Source organism: Giraffa tippelskirchi, chromosome 3 (genome assembly GCF_054371585.1).
Source record: "Giraffa tippelskirchi isolate mGirTip1 chromosome 3, T2T-mGirTip1v1.2.pri, whole genome shotgun sequence".
In the NCBI taxonomy this organism is placed as follows: domain Eukaryota; kingdom Metazoa; phylum Chordata; class Mammalia; order Artiodactyla; family Giraffidae; genus Giraffa; species Giraffa tippelskirchi.
This window is the reverse complement of record NC_137277.1, coordinates 147401941-147428799: the sequence shown is the minus strand read 5'-3', so window position 1 is coordinate 147428799 and position 26859 is coordinate 147401941. Positions and strand designations below refer to the sequence as shown.

Sequence of the window (26859 nt, the reverse complement as noted above, 5' to 3'; positions counted from 1 at the left end):
GCAGGCCTCCAGGCCACAAGATGATGTAAATAACTTTAAACCTTTTGTAACTAAGAAACACAAGCAGTGTCCTGGTTCCGATAAGGGTCAAAAACTGCTGACCCATTGATCTGATTTGGCATGACCCTACACTTTACATTTGTTTCTATGTACCACTAAAAATATAAAAGCTGTCTTGAAAGCAATAAAGTCAGAAGACATTTGGAGACGCTAAGACTTGCTGTGTCTTCTCATTCGCTGACGCCGTTCATCCTGAGGGAACCCCTGGACCAGCTGGAGCAGGACTCTGGCAGATGTATGTATATCTTAGCTGCTATTATTTATAATCTTATAAATTCTTGATTTTCATTTGTGTGTATGTGATTTGTGGGTGTGTGTTTGTTTGTTTGTTTGTTTGTTTTTTGATGCTCTACAGAGCACACGGGTCTCAGTTCCCCAACAAGGGACTGGACCCGTGCCCTCTGCAGTAGAAGCGTGGAGTCTTAACCACTGGACTGCCAGGAAAGTCCCCCATTTGTGTGTTATGTCTAGTCTCCTCATTTTTAAAACAACTGGACCTCAGGTTGCCAAAAAGAGGGCCAAACTTAGAAGAAGGAAGAGTCTAGACATATAAAAGACCTTGAGGATTTGTAGGTATGAGTACCTCGCATATCTGTTCTTTCCTTATGTGTGTCTTTGATGACATACAAAGTTAAAATGTCAAAGCATAATTAATTCTTAGAATATTTGTGTCATGTTATCCACATTTGCTATATTTCTCTGTTTCTCAGTGGCAGAAACTGCTAGTTGTTTCCCCATATCTTTTCTCTCATTCTTTCTTGGTAATAGAAATGCTAAATTTTGTGCTACACACGTGGTTGCCTGGAATAGAAAAGGTACATTTTCCCATCCTCTTCTGATGCTTGGTGGGATCATTAACAATGTTGACCACAGAGATAGAGGCATAAATGCTCTGTATAACTTCCAGGATGGAAACACCCTCAAAGGGAGAGGGTTGCCCCTTCCTCATCCCTTACTTCTTCCTTTGTGCTGGAATTCAGATATGATGGTTGGATCTCAGTTAGTCATCTATGACCATGAGGAGAAACCTTCATGCTGAGGAGGGTGAAGCAGCAAGACAGAAAGACCTCGGCCCCTAATAATTTTGTGACATTGCTTTGTTAGCCTGGATTGACCTACCTTCAGGATTCCTTTATGTAAGTATCACAGCCAGGAGAATGTGCCTCAACATCTAGACTTCCTCCAACATAGAGGAAAACTGACCAAGAGACCCAGATGCTGCACTTGGATATCTATCACCCCACTTTTCATCAAGGTCATGACTCCCATGGGCTGCTTCCCACTAGTGGCTTTGAGCTATGGAGGTGTGTGGGAGTCCTTGTCAACCACCCTCAGTGGCTTGGATGAATCTGCCTTGGATTACAAGCAGTCTGAGACTCCTCCACTCAGCCTTCTCTCTCTTTGTTCCAGGTCTAAATCTTCTCTGACTGCCCTTCTATTTCACTCAGGCATTTTTCCTAATAAAACTCTTGCATATTTAATCTCATTTTTGGTGTCTGCTTCCCAGAGAACCTGAAATAACACAATGAGAAAGAAATAAACTTCTATCTTATTTACCGCTATTGGGATTTTCTGTCACTCACAAATGAAACAAATCTTAAACATTACACTGGTACCAAGGATAACCAGGGAATTAGTATTCATTACTTTTATGCCCCAAAACCTTGAATGACTTCCAGAAAATTGTTATTATGTTTTTCTTTGAGTTGTGTGCTGTTTGGGGAATTTCACTTTCTCTGGGGAAAAAAGTACAAATTCCCATTGTCTCACAAGTTTGCTTACAATGTGTTGGGGTCCACAGACTGCTGGAAGCCCACTGGAGTTCATGAACAGCAGGATAAGAATCCCTTCCCTAGATGATTTTTACTTAGGAAGTTTTTTCAAGGTAACATTTTCAGGTTTAATTCCTCCATTGTTCTTTCACTTCCATTTTAGGAGATTTCTGTGCTCTCTTTTCCTAATGGGCATGATGATTAGTCCTTGAAGTTAGAAGAGCAATACTGTGACTCTTAATTCTAATGGATGCTAAATTAACCTATGTCAGCATCTGTTGCTTTAATTCCTATTGCTATTCTCCATTTTACCCAATATATTTAATGCCAAAACAGAGGTTAGAAAGAACCTGATTCTCTGATAAGTGCAACTGTGCATTGTCTACAAAACTCAGGTGTAGGACTTTCTCAAAGTAGGGGATATGACTCAGTGTGGGTCTAAAAAGATACTTAAAATATCACTTGATGAAGGTATCAGGGTTATACACACATACACATACACACACATACGCAACTCAAAGCAAAGGATACGCTTCTTCCTCAGATATGGCAATAGCATTGTTTCAGGATCAACATTTTTCTCTATCACCTGTACCAAAAGAAAATAAGAGATTAACACACAAAGTTGAGAGAGTTTGAATATTTACATGGGTGGCTCATGCTAATTTCATGAAGATTCATATTAACTAACTTTTATATTCTCAACTTGACTTAATGTTTGTGGAAGACAAGTCATCTCTCTTAGTGTATAGTCTAAATCGTGAGCCCCACCACTACATTGCTACTGTCCGTGGTCCTGAGCTATCACTGTTCTCTAAGGCAGTGGTTGTTTCTAGTAATAAAACACTAATGACTTCTCTCCAACTTCTACAAAGTCTGAAGCAAGTGAGGGAAAAGATAACAGCAGAACTGAAAATAGCAGACAGAGAGGTAGGGGAGGTTTTCTGGACCTCTGAGAAGTTGATACAGATTTTTTCTTTTTTAAAGACTTGTTTGTTTATCATATTCAAAGAATTACAATTTCCAGAAAGAGATCATAACCATCCATTCCTCCCAAATCTAAGAGACAAAAGAGAAGATAAAATGCATATGCCAATTGATACAAATATGTGCAAGCAAAAACACACTTAAGGAGCAAGTTTGTGTGGGCAGTCTAGCAGCGTGGCAGTTAAAACAGCAGCATCTAATGGATGGCATGATTGAAATGTCATGATCGGTTATGTTTTCCAAAGTGATCATGTTTTCCCTTTCTTAATTGAAACTTGGATTTCTTTTAAATTCATAAATAGAAGCATGGTTTTCTTCACAATTTCAGAACTAGAGTTCATCCTTCACCCATGTTATACCACTTTTCCCTACTGGGAAGTAGGTGAAGAGGGTACATATGCTTATTTTATAGATGCATCCTAACCCTCAATTCTAAGTGGCTATAGGCTGGGCAAAGTCAGGCAGGTGCCAGTTACCAAGGTTGGATCTGTACCCTAGAGGAAACTGCAATATAATACGGATGAAATGATTTGTGTGTGTGTGTGTGTGTGTGTGTGTATACACATACTGCAATACAAGAAAACTGTGAAGTGCCCTCAGGTACCCCCAACTTAATTGGCCCTCAGATGGAATTCTATATTTTATTTCCCAAACTTACTTCTTCCCTTCTTTTCCTGAACTTGTTTAATAGACCCACCATCTCCTAGGTCAGCCAAACTTAAAAAGCCTGTGCTATTTTCTATGTTTCCCTTCCTTCAATCCACCACAATCAGCATCACCAAGTCCTGGCCATTTACACTTCCAGAACAATTCTCTAAACACTCTTCACTTCTCCTGTCACTCCCTGAAATCCACTCTTATTACCTCCAGCCTGGACAATGATAACAGCTGCCTAATAGGTCTCCTGCCTGCATTCTTGGCACAGAGGATGCCACCCTCTCTACCACTACCGGAGGGACTTCTTTAAAATCCAAGTCTGCTCATCTCCTGTGTCTGCCTAAATCCAACATTTACTCCTGGCTGCCACGCTGCTGTGCTGGGAATTCCTGAATCACTCAGGGTGCTTGCTAAAATGAAACCTTTATCGGATCAGGATTTCCAGGAGAGAGAACCAGAAAACATGCATATTTAAGAAATACACTGAGTGGGTCTTAGGTGAATTTCTACCAGCTTCTGGAATAGGAGAAGAAATTCAAACTCCTTCCCATAGCTACAAGACTTCTTTGATAAACTTTCTATCATCTGCCACTCAACCCATGTACCTTGAACTCTGGTCACGTGAACTTTAACCAGAAGTGGCTGGTCCTAGTAGTGCAGGGACTTTTATCTTTTGCTTATAGGATTCCCACTTCTCTTCTTTGCTTGTAAGAATCTTGTATGCCATTTGAAGCCCTGCTCAGATGTTCTCTCCTGCGGGCTGTGCAACCATCTAATATTTGCCTTCCACTCTCTGCTCCAAGCAACCATCCTCCTCTGTGCTCCCATGGTCAATGTCCACACATCTTTCACAGAACCTGTTACCCTACATCACAATTATCTGTGTATGCATAAGCCTCTCTTGATCCTGAGAGAAATCACCATCCACTATTCTTCATGTCTAACACTGAACTAGGTGCTGGGGGTATATGATAAGGATGTAATAAATGTTAATTAATTTAAATTAATAACTTAATATGTATAATTTGCTATGAGGATATTAAGGAGGGAGGGATGATATCTCACAGAGTGGGACATAATAAAAAGAAGAAAAGAAAGAAAAATGGAGAAGAGCCAATAATGGTGGCAGAAACTTTTAGCTGTCTCTCCTAGCCAGCTTTCTTTCTTCCTGATGCCTGGAATAAAGATGAAATGGTTAGAATGCCAGCAGCTACTTTAGACCCTAAGGCAACACATTAATGGCAACAGCAGAAAAAGAGAGAAGAAACTTGGATCTCAGATGGCACTGTGAAGCTTCTGAACCAGCCCAGAATGCAATGTCTCTGTCCAGATATCCTTTATGTAAAAGTAAAACTGACTTGTACCTTATTTGAAGTACTTATTTTTGAGTCTGAGTTATTTTCAGCTGAAACTAACCCTAATTCATACATATGATGGTGAATCCACAGAGGCCCAATTTTAAGGGAGAGATAGGATCTGGGTAACAAGGAAGAGCATTTTAGGCTTGAGAGATATTTGTGTTTTCATGAGGAATTAATGGAAGAGCAGATTTTGCTTGTTTGGGTATTTGTTCCAAGAGATGTCTCAAGAGATGGGAGTCTGGCTCAAAGGACTATTGACTTGAAATGTGTTTATTTTTCTTGATTTGGTGACTGGAACACCTGGAGGAGGGAAGTGGGAAAGGGATCTGGCATGCACCCTGTCTTGGCAAGTCTTGGAGTGGAATAGGGAGGTCAGGATTCAGATGGTGGCTGGGGGGTGAGGGGCAATGAGGAAGGGAGTTACCCTTACTGACTCCGGTTGGAAGAGATGATACCAGCTCTCAGGTCAGGGTCATTGCATGTTCTTGTCTCAGCAAAACCTTGCATGTTACAAGGGGAGCATGTGTCCCTGTGTATCTCCACTGGCTCTTTGGGAGACGTCAAGTTCACATTACACAAGGTTGAGAAATGGCCTTCCTCTGTGCAGGGCTCATGACTTGTGAGGGGCGGCCTTGCCAGACACAAGACAGAGGCAGAAAGACGAAGGAAAAAGGAGATCAGGAGGAGAGAGAAAAGGGGAAAAGAACAGAAAATAAGGAAAGCCAAGAGGAGGAAAATGGGCAGAAATGGTATGTATTGTGGGATATCATAGCCTCGGAATTGGGAAAGAGGTTGGAGGGGACAACCAGTGAGGACACTTGCTCAAGGCCACAAAACTGCTGAGAGTCAGAGCAGAGAGTACAGGACTCAAATCTATGCCTAGCTAGTTCCGAAGCCCACATCTTCGATCTCTATACCTCACTGCCTCATAGAACAACTTGCTCCAGTTCCTGAAATATGTTGTGATGTGGCATCGAGGGCATAATTTATTCATGGGCTCTTCCTCCTTCAACTCCAGGAAAGTGAACTGGGTCACGTACTCTGGAGACTACAGGTGAAGATTGCAGAAATCTCTCTGCAACTAGGTCTCTGATCAATGTACGCAGCCTAAGCCCCTGCCCAGTGACACATTTTGGTGACTTGGGAATGAAAAGTGAAAGTGTTAGTCACTCAGTAGTGTCTGACTCTTTGGGACCCCATGGACTATAGCCTGCCAGGCTCCTCTGTCCATGGAATTCTCCTAGCAAGAATACTGGAGTGGGTTGCCATTCTTTTCTCCAGGAGATCTTGCCGACCCAGGGATAAAACCTGGGTCTCCCGCGTTGCAGGCAGATTCTTTACCTTCTGAGCCACCAGGGAAACCCAGTGACTTGGGGGGATACTACAAAAAGCACAGAGCAGAGGGCAGTCACATTACTCAGTCTCCTAACTGGCTTCAAAGCTTCTTTTCAAGGGCAAGTCTCTAATCCCAGAGGTTATGTTTGACTTCATGACCCCTCTTCCTGGTGGCTTTTTCCTCGTTCATCAACAGCCCCTCACTCTCTGATTCAGAGACTTTATTCTAATTCTATCCATGTGGCAGTCAGGTTTGCTTGCCAGGATTGAAGCACATACCTAACAGAATTTGGAAGGGAGGGGCAGGAAAGAGAAAGGTTGACATAATTTAACAGGGCAACTGCAAAAACAAAATCATTATTTCTAATACGCACGTTCCAAACAATCATAGGATGTTTGGCCATAGATAAAACAAGCCCACAGTTAAGAACCAGCTTATTTATTTTTAAAAATCAATAGAGTACAAACTATCATTAGCTGTTATGTTAAAAATTCCACTACAGTTTGTTTGGGAGCAGGGGAGGGAGGAGGGGGAGAAGAAGCTAGACTCAAACACCTATTTCCTCCTTTAACCAAAACCCTTACCATCACCTAAAAAGCCCTAGTCATCTGGCCCCTGGCCACATTTCCAGGCCCTCTAGTCTCCTTGCTGTCCCCAAACATGAAGAAATCCTTGTCTCTGAGGATTTTTGCACCTCCATTTCCTTGGTGTAGAGTGCTTTTCCCTCAGACGCCTGCTCCTCACTTCATACTGGTGACCACCCAAATGTCAGCCTCTCATCCAATCTTAAACATCCATTCTGCCTGAAGCACTAGCTCGCATCCATTCTCTGTCCCCTCACTCTGCTTTGTTTTTCATCCTGGCATTTATCACTGCCTGACATGATACATTTCCATTTATTTATATGCTTGTCGTCTGCCTCCCCAGAAGGACTTGGTCATTTCTGTGCTCTGTTGAGTGCCCTGAGGGCACTGAACACTAGCATATGCATGTATGTGCTCAGTTGCTCAGTCATGTCTGATTCTTTGCGACCCTAGGGACTGGAGCCTGCCAGGCTCCTCTGTCCATGGGATTTCCCAGGCAAGAATACTGGAGTGGGTTGCCAACTCCTCCTCCAGGGTATCTCCCCCTACCCAGGAATTGAATCCCCATCTCCTGCATTAGCAGGCGGATTCTTTACCACTGAGCCACCTGGGAAGGCCATACTGGCATAGAGCAGGCCCTTAAATCAATGGATTAAAAACTCACTACCATTCTTTGTGAAGTAAGTAGTGCTATCTCTTTTTAGCAGAGGAACTGAGGGTAGGTTATGTTGTCTCCCTAGGAGTTAGAGCCGGAATTGAATCCTTGTTTGTTCAAATAAAAAGGCCACAGTTGTGTCTACTGCACCATTCAACTATGCATAAGAAGAAAAAATGACACCATAAGACCACTTCAAACTCACCCCCCACCCCAATCCTTATCATGTTCACTCTCATAGCAGTCCTGTGAGGGGATCCTAACGGCCGGCCTTCAGGAAGGTTCAGGAAAAAACAAACTCATCTTATCCAGTGTGAAACTCAGGCAGCAGGTACAGAGGAAGGTTTTAAACAGGACCTAGAATTTACTTGATTTGGGGAAATACTCTAAAGAAAAATGATACAAAATCCAAATTCAAAATTAAGCTCAGGGTTTTAGAGGAGGCCTCACAAGTGAGAGGCCATGATACTTGACTTTCCTTAGCTTCAAGGTGAGTCCCAGGGCCAGTCAGGGAAAGTCAGGCTCTCACTGAAAAGGCGGGTAAGCCGGTATCACAGCCTTTGCCCCATTGTTTGCTTTTTTTTTTTATTTTTAATAAATTTATTTATTTTAGTTGGGGGCTAATTACTTTACAATATTGTAGTGGTTTTTGCCATACATTGACATGAATCAGCCATGGGTTTACATGTATTCCCCATCCTGAACCCCCCTCCTACCTCCCTCCCTATCCCATCCTTCTGGGTCATCCCATTGCCCCAGCCCTGAGCATTTGTCTCATGCATTGAACCTGGAATGGTGTTCCGTTTCACATATGATAATATACATGTTTCAGTGCTATTCTCCCTGACCGTCCCACCCTCACCTTCTCCCTCAGAGTCCATAAGACTGTTCTATGCATCTGTGTCTCTTATTCTGTCTCGCATACAGGGTTATCGTTACCATCTTTCAAATTCCACATATATGCATTAGTATACTGTATTGGTGTTTTTCTTTCTGGCTTACTTCACTCTGTATAATGGGTTCCAGTTTCAGATTCCTTAAAAAACTGGGAATAGAACTGCCATATGACCCAGCAATCCCACTGCTGGGCATACACACTGAGGAAACCAGAATTGAAAGAGACGCGTGTACCCCAATGTTCATCGCAGCACTGTTTACAATAGCCAGGACATGGAAGCAACCTAGATGTCCATCAGCAGATGAATGGATAAGGAAGCTGTGGTACATATACACAATGGTATATTACTCAGCCATTAAAAAGAATACATTGTTTGCTTTTAAGGAAGCCTTTTCACCTTCTTGGGCTTCCCTGAGAGCTCTGTTGGTAAAGAATCCACCTGCAATGCAGGTGCTGCTGCTGCTGCTAAGTCGCTTCAGTCGTGACCCCATAGACGGCAGCACACCAGGCTCCCCCGTCCCTGGGATTCTCCAGGCAAGAATACTGGAGTGGGTTGCCATTTCCTTCTCCAATGCATGGAAGTGAAAAGTGAAAGTGAAGTCGCTCAGTCGTGTCCGACTCTTTGCGACCCCATGGACTTCAGCCTACCAGGCTCCTCCGTCCATGGGATTTTCCAGGCAAGAATACTGGAGTGGGTTGCCATTTCCTTCTCCAATGCACGGAAGTGAAAAGTGAAAGGGAAGTCGCTCAGTCATGTCTGACTCTTCACGACCCCATGGACTGCAGCCTACCAGGCTCCTCCGTCCATGGGATTTTCCAGGCAAGAATACTGGAGTGGGTTGCCATTTCCTTCTCCAATGCACGGAAGTGAAAAGTGAAAGTGAAGTTGCTCAGTCATGTCCGACTCTTCGCGACCCCACGGACTGCAGCCTACCAGGCTCCTCCGTCCATGGGATTTTCCAGGCAAGAGTACTGGAGTGGGGTGCCACTGCAATGCAGGAGACCCTGGTTCAATTCCTGGGTTGGGAAGATCCTCTGGAGAAGGGAAAGGCTACCCAGTCCAGTATTCTGGCCTGGAGAATTCCATGGACTGTATAGTCCATGGGGTTGCAAAGAGTCGGACACGACCGAGCCTCTTTCACTTCACTTCACTTTCACCTTCTTGCTTCGGTATCCCCCTTGCAAAGTGCTGGGACAACAGGAAGAGTGAGCCGTCCGTGGCTTTGTGCTGAGGGTGTTTTAAAGGATCCTCTGGGGGCTTTGCTGCCTCCAAACCTCCGGCAAAGGCTGGAACTGCCCCAGAGGATCTACAGAGCGAGCTTGGCTTCCGAGAGGACGGCCGCCGCGCCAGCAGGGGACCCAGTGAGGACCCTGGAGTCCCCAGAGCCGGACATGGGCTCAGCGATGCCAGGTGCTGTAACTTTGGAGACGACGGGAGTGAGAAGTCTTGGTGAATCCATCTCTGTGGCCCTGTCCTGACTCCAAACTGCTCTCCGCTCACCCAAACGCACCCAAGAGCTGAGGCCTAACGAAAGAAGTTCCCGTCTGCTGATGAGTTTGACAAGGGAAGATTCGAGAGTACGGACTCTGCTGAATAAGAACAATCATTTCTCTTCCTGTTGATGGGGTGGGGTGGGCTTGAGAGGGGAAAGGAACATCAGGAAGGCGGGGGCCCAAAGATCCAGGCAAACCTAGAAAACGCTTCTCTTCCCTGCTCCTACGGTGCAGGTGGGACGCGCAGGCAAACCCGCGTGCAGCCCGGGGCCCGGCGCCCCAGCACCGGGAGACCCGGCAGGACAGGACGGGCAGCGCGGGAGCGCGCTCACCTTGCGGCCGTTCACGTAGAAGAGCAGCTCGGCGCCCCCTTCCATGGTGGCGGGGTCCGAGGGTCCGAAGGTCCCGAGGAGGAGTCGCCGGCACCGGGGCCCCGGCACGCAGAAGGAGTCGAAGGAGCCTAAAGTGCAACCACCCTCGAAGGCTCAAGTCGCACTTAAGATGCCAAGTTCCGGGAGCGCCCAGCGGGGAAAACTCTACCCGGATCCCAGGACGTCATCGCCCGGCTCCCTCCGCGCTGAGACCATTGGCTGGGATCTCCTGACAGGATCCTGAATTCCTCGCCTAGGGGCCGGGCGTCTGTGCTGCATTCCCCCGCCTCTTAGCAGATACAGCAGGTCCTGTGACATCGCTTCGGCCCTCTTATATTAGTACATTTTAATGGCTTTCCAGCTAAATTTGAATTCCGGGAACAGTAGGAGTTTTTTTGTATCTCCGCTCCCACCATGCCTGCCGCAGTCTGTACTTTTAATAGTTGATCAACTGTCACATTCAGTCCGGCTTTGCAAGAGAGGAACTTAAGGACAACAGAGGGTTTTATAACTTTTTCTCACACTTTTAGATATAATTATTGCAGTTTTTTTAAATATCAAGAGCTACCTTGATATAAACTGTTTTTAAAGTTTTATCATTATTCTTAATTTGTCCAATAAAGAACCATAACGTTTATTTGGTAAGTGTCAATAGTGATGTAAACCATCTCGAAAGACTTTTTTAAAAATAAAACTTGGAAAATACTGAAAAGCATAAAAATAAAAGTCACCCGTGTCCACAACTTAGAATTTAACTTTCTGGTCTATTTTTACATTTTTGAAATCTGCAGTATAACACCTTTTAAAAATTTCGAATGGATGCAAACTCTTTCCCAGACTTCTCTGTAACATACCTACAACATTTTGCTATCTCGTTTACGTAAACATATACATTTTATTGTGAAAATTTCTAAAATTTTGTACATAAACGAATACAACTAGCATCCCCATACACCTGACTCACTGAGCTTTAAAAACATTCAACGTTTTGCCACACTCCCACATTTTTTCTGGAATATTTTAAAGCCCAATTTCAAACACATTATTTTACCCCTAAATACTTCAATATGCATTAAAATGTTTTTTCTTACAAAGCCAAAATGCCAACATATAACCAAATGAATATTTTAACATCTTTAAATTTACCAGGGTCTTAAAAAAAATGCCTTTTCCCATTTGATGTCCTTGTTGTCTCTTTAACCTTTTAAAATCTAAAATAGTCTCCTCACCCACTCCTCCTTTTTAATGCTATTAACATGTTATTTTCTTGGGCTCCAAAATCACTGCAGATGGTGACTGCAGCCACGAAATTAAAAGACGATTAGTCCTTGGAAGAAACGCTATGACCAACCTAGACAGCATATTAAAAAGCAGAGACATTACTTTGCCGACAAATGTCCCTCTAGTTAAAGCTGTGGTTTTTTCCAGTAGTCTATGTACGGATGTGAGAGTTGGACCATAAAGAAAGCTGAGCACCAAAGAATCAATGCTTTTGAACTGCGGTGTTGGAGAAGACTCTTGAGAGTCCCTTGGACTGCAAGGAGATCCAACCAGTCCATCCTAAATGAAATTAGTCTTGAATATTCATTGGAATGACTGATACTGAAGCTGAAGCTCCAATACTTTGGCCACCTGATGGGAAGAACTGACTCACTGGAAAAGACTCTGATGCTAGGAAAGACTGAAGGCAGGAGAAGGAACGACAGAGGATGAGATGGTTGGATGGCATCACCGATTCAATGGACATGAGTTTGAGCAAGCTCCCGGAGTGGGTGATGGATAGGGAAGCCTGGCATGCTGCAGTCCATGGGGTCCCAAAGAATCGGACACAACTAAGTGACTGAACTGAACATGTTGAAGAAGAAACCAGGTTAGTTGTCCTATGGAACAAATACGCTATATTTAATATGGCTGGTTGCTTCTCCCTGGTGTTCTTTGTTCTTCCATCCTGACTTCCAGTATCTTGTCTATGGGCCTAAAGCCTTTGATTAAATTCAGATTCAATTTTTTTCACTTCTTGGGTTTTATAACTGTATCTCTTTTTTGCTTATGCCAAAAATCATGATTCTAAAACCTTGACATAATTGCTTTATCTTGTCCTTAGATCTATTTCAAAACAACCACATCAGTATTATGACAGCAATAAGATTAGTGAATAAAAGTATAAGATTTCTTTACAATTTTTAGAGTATACCCTAATAAAGATACATATTTAATTTTTTCTAAGGTAGGCTATCTGTTGAACACCTTCCCCCTAGAGTCCTGGAACTCTTCCTCTAAGTCTTTAAGTTTCAATAATTCCATTCTTTTCTTTATATTCCCTCAGCCCCAGAGATGGTGGGTGCTTCCCATAGTTACTTCCTCTATGATACACCACTAGTCCCTTTTGTCTTTTCAGTTCTTACTCAGATGTCTAGAATATGATTAACAATTGATAATTGTGGTTTTGGTCTTGGCTGAACCCTAACTAACATAGTCTCCATCAACACCAAAAGTCATCTGACACTCATTCATAATTTATTTAAAAACCACTGAATAAAATAATAATTGATAGGTAATACTTTAATGTGATTATAAGCATACACAACCAGCTCATTCCACAGCATCTTACTTAATGGGGTAAAGCCAGAGGCATTCCTATGAAAATCAGGAACAAGACAATGATATCCACCATTCTCACTGCTATTTAACACTAAATATAAGGTATTGAAACTTAAATAAATACAAGGTATTGAAACTCCAATATTTTGGCCACCTGATGCGAAGAGCTGACTCATTTGAAAAGACCCTGATGTTGGGTATGGTCTTCTAGGGAGACTCGGACCAGGTGGACTGGAGTCGACGATAAGAAAGAGAGAAAGAGAAAGAAGGATGCGGGGGACCCAGGTCTCTAGTGGATCAAGGGTGTTTTATTAGCAGAAACGCAGGCTTATATACCTTTGGTGAAATGGTAACACAGGATGAAGTGCCATTGATTGCAACAAAAAATGGATGGTCTAATACATACAAGGTCGCTGATGCTGAAAGAAATCACGGAAGGGAGTAACTGAAAGGAGTCCAGGTAGATACCCTTTCTCATGATCTCAGTCCTGAGAGCTGCGTGCAGTTCTTCTCATTCCTGATAAGGAACTAATAAGGAACAGAGAATCCTTGAGAAATGGCACACAAAGGAAGAAAAGTGCAGCATATTGGACTCCTTAAAGCTAAACGTCCCCCAACAGTTGGGAAAGATTGAGGGCAGGAGGAGAAGGGGACGACAGAGGATGAGATGGTTTGATGGCAGCACCGACTCAATGGACATGAGTTTGAGTAAACTCGGGGAGTTGGTGATGGACAGGGAGGCCTGGCGTGCTGCAGTTCAAGGAGTCACAAAGAGTAGGACATGACTGAGCGACTGAACGGAACTGATAAGGTAGCAGCCATGCAGTTATCATAAGAGAAAGCAGTGAGAGGCCTAAGAATTGGAGAGAAAGGAGGAGGAAAGATAGCCTAGTTTTCAGAATATATATATCTGGAAAATAGTATAAACAATAACAGAGTTTTAATTAACATATAGAAATCAATAATCTTCATATATACAAGTGATAATCGATTAGAAAGGAGACTCAAAGATTCCATTTATACGTATTACCAGGAAAAAAAGAATGCCAAGGCATTAAGAAATGTGGAAAAACCTCCATGAGGAAAGTATTGAAACTCCTCTAAAGTCCCTATACGGAGAAGGCAATGGCAACCCACTCAAATACTCTTCCCTGGAAAATCCCATGGAAGGAGGAGCCTGGTAGGCTGCAGTCCATGGGGTCGCTAAGAGTCAGACACGACTGAGCGACTTCACTTTCACTTTTCACTTTCATGCATTGGAGAAGGAAATGGCAACCCACTCCAGTGTTCTTGCCTGGAGAATCCCAGGGACGGGAGAGCCTGGTGGGCTGTCGTCTATGGGGTCGCACAGAGTCGGACACGACTGAAGCGACTTAGCATAGCATAGCAAAGTCCCTATAAAGACAACGATAGAGGGGCATAAAAAGACAAACTAGTAGAGGGGGAACAGAAAATTGAGAAATAAGTTTAAGTGTATATGGAAATACAACATTGAAGAATGTGGCACTTCAAATCAGTAGTGGAAAACATGGACTTTTTAATTAATGGGCAATCCTTTAGGAAAAGGTCAAAAATTGTGTTCATATCTCACCATAAAACAAAATCCACATAAATCAGAAATTTAAACGTCAAAACAAAATGAAACCATGGGTAAATGTCTTTCTTAATCTGGGAATAGGAAAAGATTCTTAATGTGACTGAGTTCCAACAATAAAAGATTGTAAGTCTGATACATACAATGAAAAATAATTTGCATGGGAACAAAAAAAAAAAAAGACAAACTTTATGGCAAGGCGGAAAAAATAGAAACACTAGGAAACCAAATATCAGAGAATGACTATAGATTCAAAGCCTTAAAGTAATAATAGTATAGGAAAGGAAAAACTGTCAGGGTGCCAAGCTCTAAACCAGTGTAAACTGTTCCTTTAATAAAGCATCTAGCCTCCATTCAACAGACACTGTTGATAAATGAGTAAGTTCTGTGGGACTCTGTAGTCTTACAACTGTTTCTCAAAGTTTGGTCCTAGGACAGTCTGCCCTAGAATTATCTGAGGTGTTTGTTAAACAAAATGCAGATTTCTTGGGCCCACTCTTTTAGTTGCTGGATATTTAGTGCTGGATATAAGAAAGCTTTTCCATCTAGGCAGAATAGATTTTTACTAATCATTTCAATACAGTAAGCTATGTTTGTTAATCTCAGATATGAATATGATTTACTACTTTTTAATACTGGAATAATAAGTGATCTTTAAAGTTACAAAAACCAAATTCAAAAGCACCTGAAAGATAAACCCACTCAACCGAGTCATCAGACTACATATAATGGAAGTAATGCAGCAGCTGACAGTAAACAAGTAATTTTGAAAGTTGAAGAATGAAGGGTGAGAGAAAACTGACCAGGGCAGAAGGTGACTTTTAAAATCTTATAGGTGTTCACACTTACTGGGTGGTTTTAAAAACAAAATAAAACAAAACAAGGTAATTTGGTGTATGACTAGATAACCAGTGCAAAAATATTTATAATACATTTTATTTGGTTAAAAGGTTAATAGCTGTTGTTTAGTTAAAGGTTGTTTGGTTGAAAGGAGATTAAATGAACAGGAAGATAAGTTATAAGATGACCAAAATAACTTAAAGTGCTTAATATTACAAAATAGCAATTTTATGCATATTATCTATACATAAGAATAAGCACTCCACAAAAAGGCAGGAGATGGAAAAAGAAAAAAAAAAAAAAACCCAGAACTTTTCATCATGCTTCTCATCTTCTTGATCCTAGTTAGATCCCTGTTTTGAATTGCTATGGTTTGAGAATTCAGGAAAACCAGAATGTATAAATTCACCTCATCTTCTCATCTTCCTGCAAAGCAGAAAAAAGGAAGATTAACAACAACCTAAAGGTAATGCTTTTGTTGCAAAGTATGGAGAGGAAAATTGCTGCGTCATAAAAATAAAATGCAGATTCCTCAAACCACAAGCTGTGTCACATATTTAAAACAGTCTATGATGGGGGAATGACAGATGAGGTTTAAGAGAAATTAATCAATCCAGATTTTATATACTACATGATTTATAATGTATTTCCTTTTAATTATGGACTTTAGCATACATATAATAATATATGAAAATGTACAATTTAAAACTAATCAAATGCTGATACACCAACACCCAGGTTAAGAAATAAACTCTTAGCACATCTCACAAGCCTCTGGTGTGCTCCTCCCCAGTGTGCTCCTTTTTGGGAGACAAAATCACAGCTCTCCCATCTCCCAAGAAGTGACCACTATTTTGAATTGAGTTCATCAATCCCTTGTTGAATTAGTAGCAAGAATAGTGGACATTCTTGACTTGTTCTTAAGTGTAAACACCTCTATTGTCTCCCCATTAAACAAGATACTGGCTTTAGGATTAAGGTATGTAAGCACAATTCATCATTTTATGAAAGTATCCTTCAATGTTTATTGAGTATTTTAATCATGAGTGACCACTGAATTTTGTCAAAGGCTTTTTCAGCATCTATGAAAAAAATCATATGCTTTATTTTCTTAGACTTATTAACATGGTATACGATGATAAGTTTTCTAATATTAAACCAACTTTGCATACCTAGAATACACCTTACTTGGTGGGTTTATGGTTTTCATAGCATCGTGTTGGATATGCTTTTGTAATTGGGCCATGAACACTTAAGAGGAATATGTATTCTCTCTTCTCAGAGTGTGGAGGTTGATATGTAAATCCTAAGATTTACCCTACTACTTATGTTGTTTAGATCTCCATCTCCTTACTAATTTTTTGCCCACTTTATTTGCTTTATATTGAAGAGTATATAAAAATTTATTCATGTATTCCTATCTGTCGTTATGTATCTCCTATAGTTTTTGCTTCATAAAGGAGTTGTTATGCTATTTGGTATATAATATCATAAACTCATTGCAGATGGTGATTGCAGCCATGAAATTAAAAGATGCTCACTCCTTGGAAGGAAAGTTATGACCAACCTAGATAGCATATTTAAAAGCAGAGACATTACTTTGCCAACAAAGGTCCATCTAGTCAAGGCTATGGTTTTTCCAGTGGTCATGTATGGATGTGAGAGTTGGACGGTGAAGAAAGCTGAGTGCTGAAGAATGGATGCTTTTGAACTGTGGTGTTGGAGAAGACTCTTGAGAGTCCCTTGGACTTCAAGGAGATCCAACCAGTCCATCCTAAAGGAGATCAGTCCTGGGTGTTCATTGGAAGGACTGATGTTGAAGCTGAAACTCCAATACTTTGGCCACCTCATGTGAAGAGTTGACTCACTGGAAAAGACCCTGATGCTGGGAAGATTAGGGGCAGGAGAAGGGGACGACAGAGGATGAGATGGCTGGATGGCATCACCAACTCGATGAACATGGGTTTGGGTAGACTCCAGGAGTTGGTGATGGACAGGGAGGCCTGGCGTGCTGTGGTTCATGGGGTCGCAAAGAGTCGGACATGACTGAGCGACTGAACTGAAGTGAACTGAACTGATCATAACTATTATATATTCTTTGTGGATTAGGGCTTTTACTATTAAAAATATCCCCTTTTGTTATGTTCAGTTCTTTGGGACTTAAGAGATAAAGACTTTAAAAAATATTTGTATCACCTTCCTGATAACTGTTCCTATTCTCAATGCCTATGATGACCACTCCATAACATATTGCAAGCAGTTTTCATCAGGATTTATTCTCACTGGGGGCCTATCAAAAGCTATGATACACCTGCTGCATGCCATTCCCAGTCCAAAAAGAAAAAGTGGCAACTGGATTGTTATTATTCTTGGTATCTATCCTGATGTACATTGTGTTATTTGCTAACTAAATTTACCAACTAAACCGATTCCCAGATAATCTGCATGCCCAGTAGATCTAAACTAAAGTGAAGTGAAAGTGAAAGTGAAGTCGCTCAGTCGTGTCCGACTCTTTGCGACCCCATGGACTGCAGCCTACCAGGCTCCTCCGTCCATGGGATTTTCCAGGCAAGAATACTGGAGTGGGTTGCCATTTCCTTCTCCAATGCACGGAAGTGAAAAGTGAAAGTGAAGTTGCTCAGTCATGTCCGACTCTTCGCGACCCCACGGACTGCAGCCTACCAGGCTCCTCCGTCCATGGGATTTTCCAGGCAAGAGTACTGGAGTGGGGTGCCACTGCAATGCAGGAGACCCTGGTTCAATTCCTGGGTTGGGAAGATCCTCTGGAGAAGGGAAAGGCTACCCAGTCCAGTATTCTGGCCTGGAGAATTCCATGGACTGTATAGTCCATGGGGTTGCAAAGAGTCGGACACGACCGAGCCTCTTTCACTTCACTTCACTTTCACCTTCTTGCTTCGGTATCCCCCTTGCAAAGTGCTGGGACAACAGGAAGAGTGATAGAACACTAATTCATAAGAGCATTTTATTATATTTAGCTTCGAATAGGTAGCTCTTTTAAAAGAATTTATTAAGTATTCAGTTCAGTTCAGTTCAGTCGTTCAGTCGTGTCCAACTCTTTGCGACCCCATGAATCGCAGCACGCCAGGCCTCCCTGTCCATCACCAGCTCTCGGAGTTTACCCAAACCCATGTCCATCGAGTTAGTGATGCCATCCAACCATCTCATCCTCTGTCGTTCCCTTCTCCTCCTGCCCCCAATCCTTCCCAGCATTAGGGTCTTTTCCAATGAGTCAGCTCTTCGCATCAGGTGGCCAAAGTATTGGAGTTTCAGCTTCAACATCAGTCCTTCCAATGAACACCCAGGACTGATCTCCTTTAGGATGGACTGGTTGGATCTCCTTGCAGTCCAAGGGACTCTCAAGAGTCTTCTCCAACACCACAGTTCAAAAGTATCAATTCTTCGGCGCTCAGCTTTCTTCATCGTCTAACTCTCATATCCATACATGACCACTGGAAAAAGCATAGTCTTGACTAGACGGACCTTTGTTGGCAAAGTAATGTCTCTGCTTTTAAATATGTTATCTAGGTTGGTCATAAACTTACCTAGCTGTAAAAAGGAATGAGAAAAATCTCTCCAAATTGATATGGAGTGATTTCTAGAACAAAATGATAAGAAGCAAAGCTCTCCAAAGCAGCTAAGTATACTTACTACCTTTATGCAAGAAAAAGGAGGATATACACATATTTGTACAAAAGAAATACATAACCTAGAAACAAAAGGAACTGGTATCCACAGGAGGTAATAAAAATAGAGTAGAAAGTAGGATTAATGGGAATAGGGTAGTAAGGATGAAAGAAGTGATACTTCTCTGCAGCTTTGGAAAACCATCTAGCAATTCCTCAAACAAACACGATGGCTCAGTGAGGAAAAGAATCTGCCTCCAATGCAGGAGACACAGGAGATGCAGGTTCAAACTCCCTGGGTTGGGAAGATCCCCTGGAGAAGGAAATGGCAACCCACTCCAGTATTCTTGCCTGAAGAATCCATGGACAGAGGAGCCTACAGCCTACAGGTGGGCTACAGTCCAAAGAGTTGCAAAGAGTTGGACAGAACAATGTAAGTATGCAAACACACGCCATATGACTCAGCAATTCCACAACTAGGCATATACTCAAGAGAAATGAAAACATATACACACAAAAGCTCACAAATGTTTGCAGCAGCATGATTTATAATAGCCAAAAAGTAGAAACAAGTAAATTACCATCAACAGACAAATGGATAAATAAAATGTGGTGTATCTTCAACAGAATATTTTATTCAGTCATAGAAAGGAATGAAATACTACTCATACGTGTTCATCAGGAATGAATCTTGAAATCATTATGCTCAGTGAAAGAGGCCAGTCACGAAGACCACATATTATATGATTTCATTCATGTGAAATGGCAGAAGAGGACATCTACAGGGATAGGAATTGGGTGATCAGTTGGTTGTCTAGGGCTGAGGGATACAGCAATGACAGCTAAAGGGCATGGGGTTTCTTTCTGAAATGAAGAAGTGTTCTTAAATTGACTGTAGTGATGGTGTACATGTCTGTGAATCTACTGAAAAACCACTGAACTGTACACTTTAAATGGATGAAATATATGGTATGTGAACTGTAGCTCAAAAAAGCTGTTTTTTAGAAAAGCCCTTGGTTCTTCATTTTTGACTGGCTTCTCTTGCACACTCTCTTACACTACTGACATCTGCTGGTCATTTTTTAAAAATACATGTTAAAACAATGTCTAATTTTATAAAGAAGCAAACACTGAGACAATGCAAAGGAAAAATTTGAGGCTATTTCTACCCTTTTAAAAATACCATCCCAAATATGATCAGGTTCTCTGAAATAGCTATTTATCCTTGGAAAAAATAGGATTTTTGAATTAAACATATGTAAGAGGCATTTGGACATTTTTGAGATAATCAAGGAAATGGGAGTAGGGATTTGCTATTAGATGACAGTGAAGAATTATTGATAATTTTTCTTGTTGTAACTACTGTTGTCCAGTTTTGTTAAGTTCTTATTTTCTAGATACATATATATATATATATATATATATATACACACACAGAAGTGTTTTAGGAATTAAATGACTCAATATTAGGGATATGCTTTAAAGATACTACAACAGAAAACAGATGGTAAAAGAAAATATGGCAAAATATTGATAATTCTCAAAGCTGAGGGATGGATAAATGGCAGGTGGCGGGGGGTGATACTTTTCCCTCTCTTTGAGGGTATGTTTGAGGTTTAAAAAAAAAAAAGGGAGGCTGTTACACTTTGAGACTAAAGGACATATAAACCACTCTGAATTCTAAAGACAACGTAGAAAATAAAGGGAGGTAACAAATAACGAGAAGTTTGCAAATTGTAGGCAACAAAAAATGTTTAAACCTGTTAAAATAAAAGAAGGCATTTCTTCAAATCTTACACACATCATACTATGGGTATTACATGTCAGCAATAATATATGTCGTTCATACTCAAAACTATTCAAATACAGGCAGGAATCCTTTTAAAAGCATGTATTTTATAGCACCACACTGAAATCACTTTTACGTCATTGAAATACTCACCCTTTGAGGCTTGGCTCCTTTAAAGAGAGAGGAGTACACCTTCTTCTTCGGCTTGGCAGCTCTGAAGATAGATCTTCTACCTTGTTTTCAAATTTAGCAGCTGTATTTGAAACAAAACTGGTATTTGTCAAGTCTTGTAGCATTCTAACACCTGAAAAGAGTATTGTTTTCAAAAATATTTTTAATAGTATATATAGAGATATTGAAATATATATAGGATATTTACTGGTTTATAAATGATTGGTATCAAATGTTTCAACTTAATCAAGTTATAACTTTGAATTTTACAAAAGTAGCACTGAAATTATGTGTAAATCCGTTTTTTTTTTTCCGAGCAATAATGAGAGGAAGAGACTATTTAAAACAAACTATCAAAGTAGTAGCCTGTAATATTTTTATACTAAAATCATTTAGGCTGATAAAAATTCTTTATGATTCAATTCGATGTCAGTGACTGCTCACACATAAGGCAACATGAGAAACAGGTGAAAGACAGCTTACCAATCTCTACAATGTCCTGCAACTTGAGACCTTTGCACTTCTTTTCCATCAGTATTCCTTTTACCTGGGACAGTCTTATCCATAAAATTCCTAGTGTTCTACATACATCTGTTGAAATGTTACACTTCTGGTAGAAAAATTTAATTGACACAGGCATTGTCTAATATTGCAACATTTCCAATAACAAAAGAAAGTGAAAGTTGCTCAGTCGTGTCTGACTTTTTGTGACCCCATGGACTATACAGTCCATGGAATTCTTCAGGCCAGAATACTGGAGTGGGTAGACTTTCCCTTCTCCAGGGTATCTCCCCAACCCAAGGATCGAACCCAGGTCTCCTGCATTGTGGGCAGATTCTTTACACTGAGCCACAAGGGAAGCCCAAGAATACTGGAGTGGGTAGCCTATCCCCTCTCCAGCAGATCTTCCAGACCCAGGAATCAAACCAGGGTCTCCTGCATTGCCGGCGGATTCTTTACAAACTGAGCTATCAGGGAAGTCCTTAATAACAAAAAAACATTAATGTTAAGAGGAGAAAGTGAGGTAAGTAATGTTGTATTTCAGAGAAGGCAATGGCACCCCACTCCAGTACTCTTGCCTGGAAAATCCCATGGACGGAGGAGCCTGGTAGGCTACAGTCCATGGGGTCGCCAAGAGTCAGACGTGACTGAGCGACTTCACTTTCACTTTTCCCTTTCATGCACTGGAGAAGGAAATGGCAATCCACTCCAGTATTCTTGCCTGGAGAATCCCAGGGACGGCGGAGCCTGGTGGGCTGCTGTCTATGGGGGCACACAGAGTCGGACACGACTGAAGCGACTTAGCAGCAGCAGTAGCAGCAGCAGCAGTATGATTTCAAATACATATTTTAAAATGCATAGATTCAAGTCTGCATGCATATGGCAAAATGTTGACTGTAGTTCTTCTGGGTGATGGCTTTTCCTATTTTCTAATTCTCTACTTCAATTTTCTGCAATGAGCATTATTTTAATAACTGGAGAAAATAAGAAAGAAACACTAAACCTAAAAATTCTATCTATTCTTTTAGGGCCTAAAGTGCTATGTATTTGATGACACCTCTGCAGGTTTCTCTAGCCAAAACTATTCCCCATCATTACATCCTTTCATATGTGTGCTTTTATTAAAGCATTTGCCATGTTTAAACACTGTACTTTTCCATACATGGATGAGGAAAGGGAGCTGGTATTCTTAATTTTTAATCCTCTAAAACACCTAATTTTTTTTTTTTTTTTTTTTTTTGGCTTTGCCTAGTGCAATGCAAGGTAGTTTCCTGACTGGAGATGAAACCTGTGCACCCTGCAGTGCACCTGTGGAATCTTAACCACCAGACCACCAGTAAAGTCCCTAGAATAATGTTTTGATCATACTAAATATATGCTGTTGGAGACAGTCCCGTCCTTAAGAAATCTGCAACTGTCTTTGGTAAAATCAAACTAGGGCAGCTCATTATTGTTGTTGTTGTTCAGTTGCTAAGTCATGTCCAATTCCTTATGACCCCACGGACTGCAGCACACCAGGCTCCTCAGTCCTCCATTATCCCCTGGAGTTTGCTGAATTAGCTCAGATGGTAAAGAATCTGCCTGCAATGCAGGAGACCGGGGTTTGATCTCTGGGTTGGGAAGATCCCCTGGAGAAGGAAATGGCAACCCACTCCAATATTCCTGCCTGGAGAATTCCATGGACAGAGGAGGCTGGTGCACTATAGTCCATGGGGTTGGACACGACTGAGTGACTAACATATAGCAGGTATAAATATATATGTATGTGTATATATATATATGTCCATTGAATTGATGATGGTGTCTAACCATCTTATCCTCGCTGCCACATTTAAAACACTCAATTTCCTTCAAAAATATGAAAAAGGAAATCATCTGCCCAATGTCATCCTCAGACAACTTTGTGCTAAAGGCTAAATACATGAATGAATGTCCAAGCCACTCTCATTGTTACCTTCTTAAAGTATTAAGCTTTCTCTAAATTCCTCCATATAGCTTCTATAGATCAGGCTACATAGTTATACATTATTTTAAAATTCCATAAAAATCAGTTATAATAGGAAATGCTTTACTGACTAAATGAATATATATATATATATATATACACACATATAAATATATATATATATGTATGTATATAATTTTAAAACTTCAGCACTTCGGGTATGGACCTACCTATTTCTGATCTTTGCGTTCTTTGGTTGACTTTAAATTTCATGTCTTGCATCTTCTCATGCACCTCATCACTTACTTGAAAGATGGGTGAGCTTTCCGGGGAAAAATTTTCTTTTAGATTTTTATTACAAGAAACACTCAAAGGTACTGAATTCTCAAGAACACTGTTAAGGGAAGAATCTTGTCTGCTAGGTGAATACATTTGAGATAAAGATACCAACATTTTTGTGTAAAAGTCTGGTTTAATTTTGACAATTTCCACACTTTCCAACTTTTTTTCCTTAACAGTGTACTCAGTTTCAACTGACATTTCCTGAACGGTGTCGGATATCATCTCCATTAGTTTATGACTATCCAGAGAAGGATCTTCGAAGGTTTTTCTTTTCTTTGATTTGGATGTCATCTTATTTACTTTTTTGACCTGGCACTCTCCTTCCTTCGTCACTTCCACAAAGTGGCTCTCTCTCCTTCTATTCAGAATTTCAGTGCTTAGCTTCGGACTCCTACGTGGTTCCATGCGGTTTCCAGTGTCAGAATCTGCCTCATCAGTAATATGTTTTAAATCTGGTTCTAAGCAGACAGACATCTCTGAAGAACCTGTCAACTGCAAAACAGGCACATTGTCACTTTTTGCCAAAATGTTCTTTGCCTTGTCTGATTCTTTCCCATGCTTTTTAATTGGTTTATAAGAATTTGAAATTTCATCACAATTTTCTTTCTCATCACTGTTGATTTCCATACAGTATCCACTAATAACAGCTTGGCCTTCAGGTCTTTGTTTATTTATTTTAAAATCAAGATTTTTTGTACAGCTTTCTTGGCCATGCACATCTTTATCATTATCCTCATATATCTGGCATATTCCAGAAATTATTTCTGTCTTTCGATTTACTTTCTGCTTCTGCTTAAGGTTCTTATTTATTTTTGATTCATTCTGCCGAGTAGGTTGCTTATCAGTGACATGCTTTGTCAAATCCAACATATTCTGGGTCTTATAATCATATAAATGTCCATCATCTTTGGTGGAAAGATAAATTGTCTGAAATTCATGTGTGACTTTTAGGTTTTCAGAAATGGTTTCTTCATTATTTGGCATTAGGGAGAAGTCACCTTTTTCTGGGTCACATATACCTTTATTGTTAAACTCATTTTTTCTGTTCATTTCCAAAATTATTTCTGTCTTCCGGCTTACTTTCTGCCTGAATCTCTTATTTATTTTTGATTCCTTTTGCTTCCCAGTATCAGTAACACGCTTTTTCACCCCTAAAAGGTTTTGAGTCTCATAATCACATAGGTTCCTATTAACTTCGGAGGGAGGGTCAACTATCTGAAACTCATTTGCGTCTTCCAGGTTTTCAGGGATGATTTCCTTATCTTTTTGGAATAGAGAAAGTAAGTTACCTTTTTCTGGGTCATGCCTGTGTTTGTCATCACTCTTATATATTTGGTTGACTTCAGAAATGATTTCTGTCTTCCGACATACCTTCTGCCTAAGCTTCTTATCTATTTTTGATTCCTTCTGACAAGCAGGTTGCATATCATTAACATACATTTTCACCCCCAAAACATTCTGAGTGTCATAATCATATAGGTCTCTACTGTCTTTGGAAGAAAGAGTGGGTGTTTGAAACTCACGTGTGTCCATTAGGTTTTCAGGGATGATTTCTTTACCCTTTTCTGGGCAATACTCACTTGTGTTATCTAAATGATTCACTGTGGAAATTATTTCTGTCTTCCGATTTACTTTCTGCCTAAGAGTCTTATTAATTCTTGATTCATTTTGCTGCACAGGGTATGCGTTGGTGATCTGCTTTTGCAAACACAACACATTCTGGGTTTCACAATGACACAGGTTTCCATTATTGACAGTGGAAAGAACAGATTTCTGAAACTCATTTGAAACATCTAGGTTTCTAGAGATGGTTTCTTTATCCTCTTGGGTTTGGAAGGAAAAGTTACCTTTTTCTGGGCCTTGCACATCTTTAGTATTATCCCCAGGTATTTGGTTCATTTTAGAAATTATTTCTGTTTTCCGATTTATTTTCTGCCAAACCTTCTTATTTATTTTTGATTCATTTTTCTGAGTGGGTTGTGTATCAGTGACATGCTTTTTCAAATCAAACATATTTTGGGTCTCATCTTCACATAACTTTGCATTACCTTTGTTGGAAAGATAAGCTGTTTGAAATTCATTTGTGACACCTAGGTTTTCAGAGGTGGTTTCTTGAAACTTTTGGTTTGGGAATAAGTTATCTTTTTCTAACTTATGAATCACAAATGTCTGTCTAGAAGCTTTACTCTTCTTACAAGCTAGAGCACTCGGACCCAAATCAAATTTACTATCCTGTGGGAATTTATCTGAACTTTGGGAGAAAGAGTATGTTTCCTCTTGCTCATCTGTTACATGAATTCTTTTCTTCTTTTTGTTACACTGCATACTTTGTTTGTCACCCTGATCAAAGCCATTAGGAAGGGTTATTTTCTTCAGCGTGTTCAACTGAGTCAACTGTTCAGTACTGAAGATAAAATGTGGATTTCTTGAATCCCCTTCACCATCCAGGTCAACAGATCTTCTTTCTGGTCCACTTTCCATTTTTTCCTCAATATTCGCACCTGAACTATTTTTAAATTGTCTCTTTGATCTTTCTCTCTTTTTTTCAGAGCTTGGATCTTTCACTTTTCTGAAAGTTTTCATTCCACAATCATCTGGATTTTTCTTTCTTTTCTTCTTAGTGCCTGTTGAAACTGTAACAATTTTGCTGACTTCACTAGCAGTTAAATCCATGTCATCATCATACACAGTTTTCTGCAATTGAAAGTCATCATTACCCTGAAGTGGATTCACGCCTTTTGTAGGAGGTTCACTTGCAGACTCAGATGAGGCAGGAAGGCACAATATGTTTCTCTGCACTGTAGTATTTGTTTCATTAGTATAATCTTTTATCTCATTATTCCAATTTAATATTGGACTTGAAACCTGTTGTTGATCTAAATCTGTTACACACGGAGTGTCTGCAGGATTATCTGACTCCCAAGATGAAACACGTTTTTTCCTTTTAGTCACATTACTAGGAGATGATTTCTCTTTTTTGTGGCTGATCGCCTGGGCATTTTTCTTCTCACTTGTTAGAGAGCTCCTAGAACTTTGGTCTGAGTGGGAATGGTTTTCTATAAAATAAAGAGAAACAAAATTCAGAAATAAGTAGTAACAAGTAATTTATTACTTTCAGAGAAAGGATTTCTGACAATGTATTCTGTTTAGATAACTTACATTATGAAGAATCTATACTGATAAAAAATAAAGTAGAACCAACTGGAGTAGTCATAAGTCAGATTTTACATTTCTATCTATAGAAAATATGTACTGGG

General features: G+C 40.5%; 3 protein-coding genes across 14 annotated transcripts in view; 1 reads left to right on the top strand and 2 right to left on the bottom strand.

The window, feature by feature from the left end:
- Positions 1–10307, bottom strand: part of LOC145542615 (aldehyde oxidase 1-like) — a 73855-nt gene extending 63548 nt beyond the window's left edge. For all 5 annotated transcript variants that reach the window (XM_081581790.1, XM_081581789.1, XM_081581793.1 and 2 more), the window contains exons 1-2: positions 10137–10307; positions 2364–2421 (exon numbers count right to left, since the gene is read on the bottom strand). In XM_081581790.1, the coding sequence (XP_081437916.1) occupies positions 2364–2421; positions 10137–10181 (103 nt within the window). In that variant the 5' untranslated portion in view covers positions 10182–10307. The remainder of the gene's footprint in view (positions 1–2363; positions 2422–10136) is intronic.
- The window catches only part of KCTD18 (potassium channel tetramerization domain containing 18), a 77575-nt gene continuing 50908 nt past the window's right edge, over positions 193–26859 (top strand). Inside the window, exon 1 of the mRNA XM_081581817.1 lies at positions 193–295. The gene's annotated coding sequence lies outside the window, so the exon portion shown is untranslated. The remainder of the gene's footprint in view (positions 296–26859) is intronic.
- The window catches only part of SGO2 (shugoshin 2), a 41768-nt gene continuing 30201 nt past the window's right edge, over positions 15293–26859 (bottom strand). For 4 of the 8 annotated variants that reach the window (XM_081581787.1, XM_081581782.1, XM_081581786.1 and 1 more), the window contains 3 exons: positions 23491–26658; positions 20797–20896; positions 15293–15636 (listed from right to left, as the gene is read on the bottom strand). In XM_081581787.1, the coding sequence (XP_081437913.1) occupies positions 15621–15636; positions 20797–20896; positions 23491–26658 (3284 nt within the window). In that variant the 3' untranslated portion in view covers positions 15293–15620. Of the gene's footprint in view, positions 15637–20796; positions 20948–23490; positions 26659–26859 lie in introns of all 8 variants that reach the window. The other 4 variants (XM_081581784.1, XM_081581783.1, XM_081581785.1 and 1 more) reach the window with 2 other exon arrangements.